At 31.8% G+C, this 14354-nt stretch overlaps 1 protein-coding gene across 1 annotated transcript; it reads right to left on the bottom strand.

Moving 5' to 3' along the window:
• Positions 1-8592: 8592 nt before the first annotated feature.
• LOC105787222 (ammonium transporter 2 member 5) lies at positions 8593-10772 on the bottom strand. Its single transcript, XM_012613645.2, has 3 exons — positions 10191-10772; positions 9821-10106; positions 8593-9280 (listed from the first exon to the last, which is right to left on the bottom strand). The coding sequence occupies exons 1-3, from the start codon at positions 10770-10772 to the stop codon at positions 8757-8759; spliced, it is 1392 nt and encodes a 463-aa protein (XP_012469099.2). The 3' UTR covers positions 8593-8756.
• Positions 10773-14354: the final 3582 nt, after the last annotated feature.

Below are 14354 nucleotides of genomic sequence, written 5' to 3'. Positions count from 1 at the left end.
GCCACAAACATAAAAATGTAACCTGCTATTGATTTACGTGAATCAACACAGCTGGTAAAGTGAGTAGCCAACCACCTCCAAATTGTTTGATTGTTTGTATGTAAGCATGTAGCCCTTTGTCCTTTTAAGATATCTCAAAAATTTATTTGTAGCTCTCCAGTGGTCAATATCTGGATTACTCTGATATCTTCCCAACATTCTAACTGCAAATGCAATGTCAGGTCTTGTATAGAGTTGAACATACACCAGACTTCTAACAACAAAAGCATATAGAATGCTTTTCATTTGCTCCCGCTCAAATTCGTTCTTCGAGAACTGATTCAAATTGAGCTTATCACCCTTCATGATAGGAGCAACACTCGATGAACAATTTTTCATCCGAAATATTTCTAAAACTTTATTAATATAGGTTTCTTGAGATAGACCTAAGATACCGCGATGTTTATCACGATGAATCTTAATGCCAATGATATAAGACGCATCACCCATATATTTCATATCAAAAAATTATTTTACCTCATGTAGCATACCCTTGTCATTTGTTGCAAGTAAAATGCCGTCCACATATAGAATAAGGAAACAAATTTTACTCTCAATGACCTTCTAGTATACGCATTGATCTATGATATTCTCAAAAAAAACCAAACGAAAAGATAACTTCATGGAATTTTAAATATCGTTATCGGGAGGCTTGTTTCAATCCATATATGGACTTCTTTAGCTTGCATATCAAGTGTTCACCATCACCAGAAGAGAACCCTTTAGGATGTTTCATGTATACTTTTTCCTCTAGGTGACCATTGAGAAAGACAATTTTCACATCCATTTGTTGCAACTCAAGGTCAAAATGAGCTACTAATGCTAACACAATGCGCAAGGAATCTTTCTTAGATATAGGACTAAAAGTCTCAGCATAATCGATCCCTTCTTGTTGAGTGAATCCTTTCGCAATGAGTCTAGTTTTTTATCATTCTATGTTTCCCATTAAGTCTCTTTTTATTTTGAAGACCCATTTACATCCAATGGCTTTTATGCCTTCAGGAAACGACACAAGATCCAAAACATCGTTATTGTAACACCCCAGAACCCGATCTAGAAGTTTAGATCGAATCTCGGAGGGTACATTAGCCACCCAAAGTGGAAAAAATAGAACTTTGTTATAAATATGGAAAATTCTTCACAAAACCATTTGTAATTTTAGTGAGTTAAATGTAACGTAGTTACCTTTTGAAACGACATTTAATAAGTGTTTAGAAACAATTAGGAATAAATCAAATTGGCGTTCTTGAACAGTTTCAAAATCCCTTCAATTTTCCCAATTATAACTTAAAATTTCAAATTAAGTTTATGTGGAAAATATATTATTTTCTCAAATATGTATAAACTTTGAAACAACAATGGAAACCAATTTTTAAAAAATAATAATAAATAAAAATATAACATATTACATTAAATAAAAATAATAAAATTTTCTCTCCACTCGTAACAAGATTCGAACACTGGACTAAGAGTAAGCTGAACATCTAACCACTGAAGTACATGCTCATCTTGTTCTAAAAAACACTCAGAACTCAGAACCTTACACACACAAACACAACACTTAACCATTGAATCAAATCACTTCAATTTACTTGTCTATCAAATTAAATAAAAATTAATAAATAACTAAAAGATAAATAAGTATTTAAAACTTAAAAAACAAAACTAGATTAAAATTAATTCATTTAAAACACACGCAAGGATTTGAACACAAGACCCAAAGATAAACTACCACACCCACAACCACTGAACCAGCAGGCTCGTTTTGACACTAAAACGCTAAAATAAACTCAATTGTTCAACCTACCCATTGACCCTAACTACAAACCTCAAAACTTCAAACCCCAAAGAAATTTCATCCCCGAAATTTCCTACTAACAAGATAGACGCCTAAATGCAAAAGCTCACCACTACGCTCCCGCTGCACAACTCTGATCTCAACGCACCATCGTACGAAACTTTAAAATCTCATATCCACTTATCACGTCACCTTAATTCATGAACAAACAATTACTTAAATCCTATAATTGTAGCATCCTGGTTTGAAGGGTTAGATGGATTAAAGTTTGTGTGTAAGTTAGAGGCTTCAAGTGGGTTTTTACATTTCTCTGAGCATTTTTAGAATAAGATGTTCGAATCTCGTTGTGAGTGGAGAGAAAATCCTATTATTTTTATTTAAGGTAATATGTTATATTTTTATTTAAGTTTTTTTGAAAATAGAAAAAAAAATCCCTAAAATGTCTTACCACACACTTTCTCTTCACACTTTAGTTTTTGTTTCCCTTATTCTGAATTGTCATACTTTGATTTTTGATTTTGGGTTCTCTTATTTCTTTTGTTTTTTTTTCTTTCAATTCCTTTTGGGTTTTAATATCATTGTAAACTGTTGCTGTAAGTCCTTGTGGTGCTCTCATTCTTCGTTTGTTTAGATGTCAAATCGGATTGGTAGAGGTGAATCAATTAGTTTGTGGTGCCCAGAGTTCCGCTTTAAGGTGTGTTTCTGAACCATTAGTGATTAGGGATTGCATTGCCATTATGAAACTGCGATTTTAGCCTATCTCGGTTAGGTTTCGTGACCACACGGGTGGCCACATGGGCGTGTACTGCACATGAGCGGTCTACACGGTCGTGTGAGATTGGGAAGATAGGGTTTTTGACATTTTCTTGTGCCACACAACCATGCGGCTACTGTTTGAGGAATTTGTCAATTTTTACACGGGCGTATGACTTGGAGACACGGTCGTGTCCATTAGCCACACGGGCGTGTGAGTTTTCCACACGACCATGTCTACGCTGCTTTTAATTTTGCTTATTTTTGCACAAAATGCATAGTGAGTTACATGGGCTACTCACACGGCCATGTAACTCGGTCACACGGGCGTGTGTCTTCTCCACACGATCGTGTGACCCTATTTCTCAAATTTTTGTTCTATGTCATAAATTGACTCGTTTAATGTTTCTGTGTAATCCGATCTTCGGTTAAGCTTTGGTAACTGTGTTTGGGAATCCGCTACAACTTGGGCTCATGTGTGTATTTGAGTTCATAGGATTAAGTTTAACTGTATGTTTAAGTGTTAATATGATATTACTTAGTAATTGAATACAAGCTTATCCGATTCTGAATTTGATTAACCGAATATATGTATTTCTATTTCTGTGTGATTGTTTGCATTTAGCATGTATTTTGCATTTGCATTTGCATGAAAATTCTATGATTTTGGTTGTGAAGAGAAGGAAGACTGATTTGGCAGTTCAACTGTAGTAATACTGTATAGTGGTTTACCGCATGACTTTATACATATGTCAGCTCAACTGCATATTATTATTTGGGTGGTTTAGTTCCAAAATTGTGGTGTGTAGGGTGGATGGGCCTATTATGGTCCTATGTGGTGCGTAAGGTGGTTGGGTCTGTCATGGCTCTAATGTGGTGTGCAGGGGGGACGGAGTGGTGTTTGGCTGGATGGGTGGGATTTATTATTTCTGTTGCATTCATTTCACATTTAGTATACGCCTGTTTGTATGGTTGTGGAGTTAATTGCATAATAATTTGAACCATCCAACATGTCTTTGGTATCTGGTGTGTTTGGATTAATAACCATATGTTATGTTTTTTAACGGGCTACTCGTGAGACTAACTATTGGTATAAATTGTTCGTTCACTTTTTGCGTGTGCATATTGGAAATATTCGTTTCAATACTTTGTCAATTGCTTTTCGTTTTTTTATTTTAGACTCACACTGAGCTTGTGTAGCTCACCTCCTTTCAAATCTTTTCTTTTCGGTAACTCACATGGTTAAGCTCTGGATTTGGCACATCGGAGGTCTCAGGGACAATTTGGTGTTGATCGGCTTATTTAAGTTTTTTTAACAATTTTAATATGGTTGGTTTTAAATTATTTGTAAGGCAATTATATAAACTGTGGTATGGGTTAGGGTTGGACTTTTCGTTAAACTACGTATTCTCGGTTATGGACAATATTTCAAAAGTTTCGCGCAAGGTTTTTTAAAAAAAAATTGGTTTTTGCTGTTGTTTCAAAGTTTATACGTATTTGAGAAAATAATATATTTTCCACACAAACCCTACTTTGAAATTTTGAGTTATAATGGAAAAATTAAAGGGATTTCGAAACTGTTCAAGAATGCCAATTTGATTTATTCCTAATTGTTTTTAAATGCTTATTAAATGTTGTTTCAAAAGATAACTACATTACATTTAACTCACTAAAATTACAAAGCATAATGGTTTAGCAAAGAATTTTCCATGTTTATAACAGAGTTTGATTTCCGCCACTTTGGGTGGCCAATATAACCTTTGAGATTTGGTCTAAACTTCTAGGCTGGGTTTTGGGGTGTTACAGTTCTTTCATAGTATTGTACCATGATTCTGACTCTTTGCAACTCATAGCTTGTGAAAATGACTCATGATCATTCTCAGCTCTAATATTATAATCATACTCTTGCAAATACACAATATAGTCACTAGAAATTGTTGATTTCCTTTCTCTAGTAGATCTCCTCAATGTTGAACCAACATTTTCTTGTGGATCATGTTGTTCAACTGGTTGTTCAATAATTTCTGGGTTTTCTTGAATAGTTTGATCCACTAGAGTGTTTTTGGTAGCTTGTGGATTTTAATTGATAAGTTGTTCAACACCCGGTTGAGCTTGAGGGGTGTTATGTATGATAACAAATCTCTCACTTGAAGTGGAATATTGACTTAAGGGAATCATGTCCCAAGATAGATTGCTCCTATTGATTGAGTCATTCTTAAGAAATTTTGTATTTCTTGATTCCACAATTCTAGTACTATGAGATGAACGATAGGATATGTATCCTTTGGACCTTTTGGCATATCCAGCGAAATACCCACTAATGGTACTTGGGTCCAGTTTCTTTTCTTGTGAGTTATAAAGTTTTACTTTAGACGGGCATCCCCATAAGCGTATGTGTCTCAAACTCGATTTCCAACCTTTGAACAATACAAGGGAGTCTTTGGGACAGCCTTGGTTGGAACTCAATTTAATATACACACAACCATTTTGAGAGCTTCAACCCATAAAGACTTAGGCAACTTAGAGCTACTAAGCATACTTTACACCAGGTCCATTAAAGTTTAGCTTCTTCTTTCTGCAACACCATTCTGATCATGTGAGTCAGGCATGGTATATTAGCCAACTATACTGTTATCTTGAAGAAACTTTGAAAATGGACCAAGTTCTTGTCCATCTTCAACGTATCTACCATAATATACTCAACACCTCAATCGGTTCTCACAATCTTAATTTTCTTATTGTATTGTTTCTCTACTTCAACATTGAAAACTTTTAAATGCTTTTAATGCTTCGCTTTTGTGATGAAAAATGTAGAGATACATGTATCGTGAGTAATCGTATATGAAGGTGATGAAGTATTTCCAACTTTTCACATCCATATCTAGGCAATATACATCAAAATGGATGATTTCCAATATGGTTAAACTCCACTTCGCACCTTTCTTTGACTTTTTAGTCTTCTTGCCCTTAATGCAGTTTATACAAGTATTGAAATCAGTAAAATCTAAAGTATTGAGCATCCCATCATTTACTAATATTTTAATCCTTTCAATAGACATGTTTCCTAATATCCGGTGCCATAAAATAGAGGAATCTTCATTTATAACACAACGTTTAGTACTAGTTTGAACGTACATAACATTATGAGTGGCATTATTTTGCAAATTAAGAGAATAAAGGCCATCAGATAAAACATCATTTCCAACATGTTTGGATTTATGAAATAAACTAAAACCAGTGTTTGAAAAACTAAAACATTACCCAAAAGGTGCAAGTCTTGAAATAGAAACTAAATTTCTAGAAAAACTGAGAATATAAAAAGTCTTTTATAAAATTAAAATAAAATCACTCTTAAGCACTAATTCGCATGTTCCAATTGCTTCCACATGTGGCTCCATCTTATTTCTTGAATAGATGTGTCGCTCAGCTCTTACTGGTTGCCTTAGGTTTCTTAATCCTTGTAAAGAATTTGAGATATGGATTATAGAACCAGAATCAATCCACCAAGTGTTATAACTAAAATCAAACAATCTTTCTTTTCAAGGCAGCTTTTAAACTTGACATCCTTCTTTAAGTGTCCCTACTTTTTACTAGAAAAAACATTTAGACTCTTTCTTTATGTCAGTTTAGGGTTGCATTTTGGCCTTCCCTTTTTGTTTGGCTCGGACCTTCTTCTTTCTTTAAGTAATCGTTAATGCACTCTCTCCCATCTCCAGTATGATTCTAGCATCTTCTTGATCAGACATGGTCAAAAGTTCATTGATAGACCATTTATCATTATATGTGTTATAGGAGATCTTAAATGGCCCATATTGAGGTGGAAGAGTGTTCAATATAAAGTGCATCAGGAAAGATTCAGACATTTCAACCTCAAGTGCTCTTAATCGAGTTGCTAAATCTCTCATCTTGCTAAAGCGATCACATACACCTTTCACGGTAGTGAGCTTCATTGATGTGAACTTCATAATTAGGGTGATGACTAATGACTTTTGAGAAGTTTTGAAATGTTTTTCAATAGCCGTTAATAATTATTGGATATTCTCATAATGTTCAATTGAGCCACGAACATCAACATGAACCTTACTCTTTATGAACATGATACTTAAGTGATTAGATCACTCCCATTCATACAAAATATGTGGCTCAGATTTCCTTCTGGCATAGTCAATATCCAAGCACCCTAATTGGAGAAGAATACTTTCGTTCTAGAACTTAAAGTTCTCACTAGTTAATTTAGGGATATCTACTCTATTATTAGACATATTCATAGGTTGTAAAACATCAAAATAAATGAACATACATGCTTAACAAAAAATTGAGGCAAACATAAATCATAATTTACCAATGTAAATTATGTAAATAATGAATCTCTTGACATAAAAATTTTGTGGGCTAAATTTTTAATTCAATTAGACCCATTTTATGATAGAATTATTTACTATCCTTTTGATAAAATTTATTAAATTCATTTTCATAATTCCTCTAGGCAACTATGAAAACTCATACAATAATTTTATCTTAATAAATTATGTAATTGGATTTAATACTTATTCTTTTTGTATGTGATTTTTAACTTTAATAATTTTATTTAACTAAAGATGTTGTGACTAGTCTTTAACTAAATAAAATTATCAAAATCACTTAGCTAGATATTAATCCTTAAAGCCATTACGTAACATCTTTTGAGATCCTAACTACAATAAATAATTTAATTAATTTTTATTGTTAATTTTCTAATTAAATAAAATTATTTGGATCCCTAAACATATATTGTAAAGTTTTATTACTAAATACCTTATGTAATAATTCTAAAATTTTTATGCACCTAAAATTTTTATGTAACTAATAACTAGATAACTCATGTATAACAATTTACTTCAGGCATATAAAGAATATTCAAACAATAAATTTGTAAAATTTTTCACTTAAATTATTTATAGCATAATTAATTTTAGAAATTTCACTTTAATAAAATCCAATGATTTTGCACAAAAGTTTACAATAAAAATTCTCAAAAAAAAATTTAAAAATTTATTTTTAAAGAAACATGGCATCGTTATTTTGAGAAATTTACGAACTTTTAAAATCGAACAAGGCAGAGATTAATCATGCTCGGATACCAAATGTAAGCAAAATAACGGTTTACAATATAGTGCAGTGAAAAAGAACGAACATAAATATCTTTAGCCATTGCCTGAACCAAATGCCAAAATCTAAATACTATGACACCATTATCGAGCACATCAAACTACTGACGAGGTCGTCAAATTTAGCCGTATAAAAAACTAAAATCCACCAAAATCTTCTAAGCACTCGGAAACCAAAATAAAAACTATCAACTACATATCTCACTATCACACAAATAAATTTGTGAAAATAATGAGCAACAAAAGTGGACAATGAAGTCATTCCCACGAACCAAAAAGCAATTCCAACTTTATATTATAAAGTTAAAATAATAAGTAAGAGCCATAGGATTAGGTTTTATATCTTGGTAATGAATTTGATTTTGTTCATACAAAAAGTTTTATATATTTTATCAATTGTTATAAACGTATAGGTAAAGATATTTATTTTCCTAATGTATTCTACACTTTGAATACTTTTATAATATATGTTTTCCATTTTTGTTATGATATGAAATTAAAATATTAATTTTGGGTAAATATGTAAACAACCAAAATTATCCAGTGTACTGTACAATGTACAAACTAGTTTAACATAAAATTAAAATCAATATGATACTTCAAAAGTTTTGAAGAATTATTTTCCATCACAATTATCATTAATAAAATTAAGTTGAAATGATAAAATTGAAGTTAAAATTTAAATTTATTATATTCAAGTCTAATCAAATTTAAATTCTATCATATATATAAATAAATTATGCCCAAATTTATGATATTTTATATTAATTTGGTTCTAAGTATTAATTTAATTTATAGAAGATAAAAAACCCAATCCCCAATCTGCATCTCCAATTTAAAGAAAAAAGTGCAACACAGGAAAACTCGTGAGCTATTAATAACTTGCAATTACAAAGTCCATAGAAAAAAGAAGAGATAAAACAGAAGTCCAAAAACCCTTTATTGATACATCATATTTTTCTCTAGGATTATTGTACGTCTTTCTAAAAGGTAAAAACAAAAACAAAAGCATCTTATGATCATACCATTTCCACTTGACCACCAGCTTTGCTTTTGGCCAATTCATATTTAGGGTCAAGCTTCTCCTCTTCATCACCCCAAATGGCATATGCTTCTTCACCGTGAGCTGCTTCATCCCCAATCTCCATCTCCTCTTCAGACATCCTTAGAGGCATAAATATTTGCACCACAACACAGATTATGCTTGTACTCACAATGTTAAGAACCACCACAAACACCACCCCAACCAACTGAACTCCAATCTGTCGAAACCCGTCATGTGTTCTTTTGTCCGCTAGTCCGTAAAATAGGCCAATGTAGTGGCCGGAGGTACCGTAGAACAACCTGTTAAGCTTCGGTACAGCAAAAATGCCGGAAAGAATGCCTCCCAGGCTGCCAGCGATGGCATGAGTGTGAAGTACAGCCATGGTATCGTCCACCTTCTGAAACATTTCAGATCTTTTGTGAATAACCATCATGGTGAACCATGGAATTGAGCCAGAACAAATCCCCATTATTACTGCTGCCCATCCTTGTACAACCCCTACATCATTTAATTTAATTTGCATCTTATCCTTTTTTTATTGTGTCAAGTGTCAACAAACTTAACGCATAGAAGTACCCCTTTTACAAAGTCAACTGAGAAACATTATGCACGTGGATACGAGTTTTGGAATAAGCTAAACCGCTGAAATTTAACGGAAAATTTAATTGAGTACATTTTTTTTGCAAAAAGTTTAATTGATTTTTTATCCAAAGTTAAGATTTATATACCCTTAAACCTTTAGAATATATATTGATTCTCTTTATGCTGAAATTTGTGCATCTAAAATGATGAAAGTACCACAGATATTTATGCAGAAAGATTTAGATAGCTATTCCGTTAAGCACATCAATTTTTAATGGTACAAATAGATAAAAGTTTTAGCATAAAAGACTAATTTGCAATTTAATCTAGCATATAAAAATTAATTTACTTATATTTTGAGTAAGGGAAACAAAATCGCATCCAATTTTATGGTGTTGTACTTTTACCCCTAAAATGCAACGTTATGTGTATGTATATGATTGTGGGAGTACTTACCTGCAGCAGGTGTGATGCAGACCAGACCAGTGATCATGCCTTGAACAGCACCGATAACGGAAGGCTTTCTAAAAAAGACAATGTCGAGTAGTAACCAGGTAAGCAAGCTGGCAGCAGTGCAGATATGAGTGTTTATGACAGCCAAGGAAGCATCAACACTGACCACATAGGGATCTCCTCCATTGAACCCCGTCCAACCTATCCACAGCAAACCTGCTCCGAATAACATCAGCAGGATGTTATTGGGAGGAAATCTTTGCCTGTCTTGGGTTAGACGTGGTCCTACCTGTTACAACATAAATAAGACAATTATTTCATTTCATAGCTGCTAGAATGAGTAAGAAATGGTTATGGTGGTTGATATACATACCCAGTAAGCAGCAGTAAATCCTGCAACTCCAGAAGATAAATGGATGACATATCCGCCTGAATAATCAATGATTCCCATCTTAGCAAGAAACCCATCGGGACACCATATGCTAAAAGCCGTAATTGTATAAGAAAAGGTTAGCCAAAGTGGCACAAATAGCATCCAAGCATAAAAATTCATTCGTCCCAACAATGCACCGGCTATCAGAACCAAAGTTATAGCAGCGAAAACGCCCTGGAAATACACCATTGTCGCGTTGGGGAATTTCCCTAGAAACGTTTGCTCCATTAGATAGTGCCCATCCAACGCAAAGTTGGGTTTTCCCCAAAATGGAATCATCTTATCACCGAACGAAAATCTGTAACCCCAAACCGCCCAACACAAAATAACACAGGCAAAAGCATAAAGCACCATGAAAGCTGAATTTACTGCCCATTTCTTCTTCACTGACCCTCCATAAAGGATAAGAAGCCCTGGAATGCTTTGAAGACCAACAAGAGTAGCTGCTGTGAGTTGCCATGCATTGTCACCTTTGTTCATCCAGTCTGGGCTGGCTTGATCTGGGTTTAGATTTGGAGGCATAGAAAACGCAGTTTTATTCATCTTTTTTTTATCAACTTCCCGTCCCTCTGCAAAAGCATCTGACTATGGAAAAAAAACGTTATTTTCTCCCGGATTTATATAACAAGGAAATGAACCGTTTCGATTATGTCGATCACCTGTCATTACTATAGTATCTCTTTTGTCTTTTTTTTTTTTAGACATTTATCCCCATTTCTTGAAGGTAGGCAACACCAGCAGTTCGAAATTCAATAGTTATTATCGAGTTGTCCAAACAACTGTAACGATGATTTCAAAGTAAATTTGGTACCGGATCCAATTTTGCTATACCATTGGATTGTCTGTTACTGCTTCATGCTTCAATGATGATATCAAAAGATTAATGAATTTTATTTTGCTTCCACATAAAACGACAAGATGTTCTTTTAAGGGTGCGTTTTAGTTGAAAATGACAATGTTTGTTCTGCGGAGTAGACAGAATCAAGACCTTATTGCTAATCAGAACAAAGGAAGGGGAATAACTAGTTTAAACTTACATTATTCGGAGATGCATTTAACTACTTTAAATATGTACCTAAATGAATATTTCTTTTTTTCAAATTTATTAATATTGGTAAATTTTCGTGTGTTGTTTTAAATTTATCAATATTTTTAAAAAAATAATTAATATATGTATATGATAGGGTTAAATTCTACTCTCTTCAAAATCTTACATGGTAGCTTGCTATTTTTTATATATAACTCATTAAAAAAAAGTCAGTTTTTGAAAACTCACCTAATTAAATCTGAGTATAACTGTTTGTAATTACACAGTATGATATGTTTGGGTAACCATTGTAATTAGAGAGTCCCACTGAATTGGGTGTAAGTAGAATAGCCAATTATATTTGTCAATTCTTAGAGCGAGGATGAGAATTGGAGTAAATATTACACTCAAATCCAATCACCTCATGGCTTTTCAAACACTCGTACATGATTCAACTTTAAAAAATTAATTTTATGATAAAATTATATTATAAGTATGAACATGTACGAGTCTTTGAGATGATTATGGTAAAAATATTAAAATTATATTATAAATCCTTAAAAATTATATCATAAAATAATTATTTCTATTTTATAAAGTTATAACAAAACCTTATATTATTTAAATCTTAAAATTTATAAAGTTATGACCAAAACCATATTATAATTTTTTTACATGTTATAAGAGTGTTATTAACTACAATTTTAGACTAACATATTACATATGATGACTTAATTTTAGTTTTTATTACTTGTTTTAAAAAAATACCGTATTGATATTTTTAAATAAATTATGTAATTGTTTAATTATAATTGGTAATTACAATTTATACTTCCAAACATAAGGACTTACGATGAAATTACACTCTGTCAATCAAACACGTCTATGAAATTACAGTTTTTTGTAATTACAAGATAGTGTCTACCTTAGTAATTACATTTTCATTCAATTACTCGTGTTGTCCAAACATACCCTTAATGGATTTAGCATTTGTTATTTGTGTCAAGATTGAAATTTTGAAAGTTGGAAAAGTATAGAGACTAATAATAATCAAATTGGACAATTTGGACTAAATCTATAACTTTATGCTGAGTATAAGACTAGTAGCAAAATTTAACTAAACATATTTAACTATTATCATTCAGGTCAATACGAGAATTTTAAATGTGAAAAGTACTGAGACTAAAAATGATCAAATTAAAGTGTAGAGACCAAATCCACAACTTACGCATGGTTCAGGGACTAATAATAGAAGTTGTACTAAAATTCTTGATTTATGTATATAATAATTTATTATACATAATTTTGGGTAAAATTATGTTATTAGTCCTTGTAGGTAAAAAGACCAATTTAATCATTGTTAGTTTGAAAGTGAGCAATTAAGGGCAATTAATTAGTGTGTTAATATTTTTGTAAATACACATAATTTTTTATTAGGCATAATGACTTATTTAGCTTTCTAACTTTACAAAAAAAAATCATTTAAACTCTTCATTTATTTTTCGCCTCTTTTGACCATTAAACTAGATCTTTTTGTCAAAACACCCTAAAATGGATGAAAAATTTGATGTTTATTTTTTTTTCAAAAATAAAAGTTGGCGTCTGTTAACTTTGCTAACATGGCATCCAAGTGGAAGTCCACTTGTATGCCATATCAGTAAATAATTATTTTTTAATTTTAAAAAAATTAATTAATTATTGATGTGGTATACATGTGGGCTGCCACGTGGACATTATGCCAGCAAAGCTAACAAACATTAATTTTTCCTTCCATTTTGGGATGACTTGACAAACAACGCAAATTTAAGGATTAGAAGAGGCGAAAAATTAAATAAAATGTTAAAATGATTTTTTTTTGGTAAGATTGGAACACCAAATAAGTCATTATACATTTGTATTAGTATAGTAACAAATTTAACTCTTAAAGTTTACACATTCTATTCAATTAGATTTTAATTCAAAAAATTTAACCCACAACATTTACCCAAATGTAGTTTTAATTCTAAATAAAACATTTAAGTCGAATATGTTGAAATGTTTGAAGAATCTCAATGTTTAGCTTAAGAGAATTTTGGTTCGAGTCTAATACCAAAGATAGATGCAAAAGCACTTCCTAGGATCATCATCTCAGCTGCAAATGATTGAAGTTTCTAATCAAATCCAATTTGGATTCACAATATCAAACCCATACTTAGTTGAAGCGTTTCTGCTTTGGGTTTGATATCGCCCCCTTAAAATGTTCAAAAGATAGATCGAGGAATAAACACCAACCAAAACCTTCTCCATTTTCCAACAAAGTAATTATTTCCATATGTTAACACACTCCAAATTTGATATCTAAAATCCCCACCCAATTAATAGAAAGTTGTTTTTGCTCTCTGCCTAACCAGTTTTGACAAAAAAAAATTACACCTTTGTTGATAAAAATTGCTTATTTGACATTTCATTTTTATATATAAAAAAAAGTCATTTTAATCTTTACATCGACAAAAATAACCGACATTCGTTTTTCATCCTTTTTGAAAAGTCAAATAAATCATTATATAAATTAAAATTAAATTATGAGAATGTTTATGATGCTTTCGGGATCAAAAGGCATAAAAAAGAGAGAGCCAATAATCAGGATATCCCACAGAATTAGTAATAGATGCTTTACCTAATTACCCGTTAATTGAAAACAAATGTTTAAGGAAATTAGGGAAAGGAGAAGCGGTTAAAAAGGAAAAAGGTTCACGGCAGATCTTCCGAAAAGAAAGATCATTCAATCCACTGCCCATCAACACTTGAAAGTTTTTATTTCATCGTAGCAAAAATCAAAATTTCTTTTATCAAATTTGAATTAAAAGAATTAAATTTCAAAAGAAATTTTTGTTTTACTATAAGGAAGGGCCAAACAATAAACTTCAAGTTGATAGAATATATAAATATTGATGTTAAATTTTTTAAAATTATGATTAAATTGAAAAAAATCATAAATAAACATAAATGACTAAATTTATTATTATCCCAATTAAAATTATGTACAATTAAAGGAAAACATTAATGTTGTGATCGATTATCTTTAGTTGCCATTTTTC

The sequence above is a fragment of the Gossypium raimondii genome, chromosome 1 (assembly GCF_025698545.1).
Source record: "Gossypium raimondii isolate GPD5lz chromosome 1, ASM2569854v1, whole genome shotgun sequence".
In the NCBI taxonomy this organism is placed as follows: domain Eukaryota; kingdom Viridiplantae; phylum Streptophyta; class Magnoliopsida; order Malvales; family Malvaceae; genus Gossypium; species Gossypium raimondii.
This window is presented reverse-complemented; position numbering and strand designations above follow the sequence as displayed.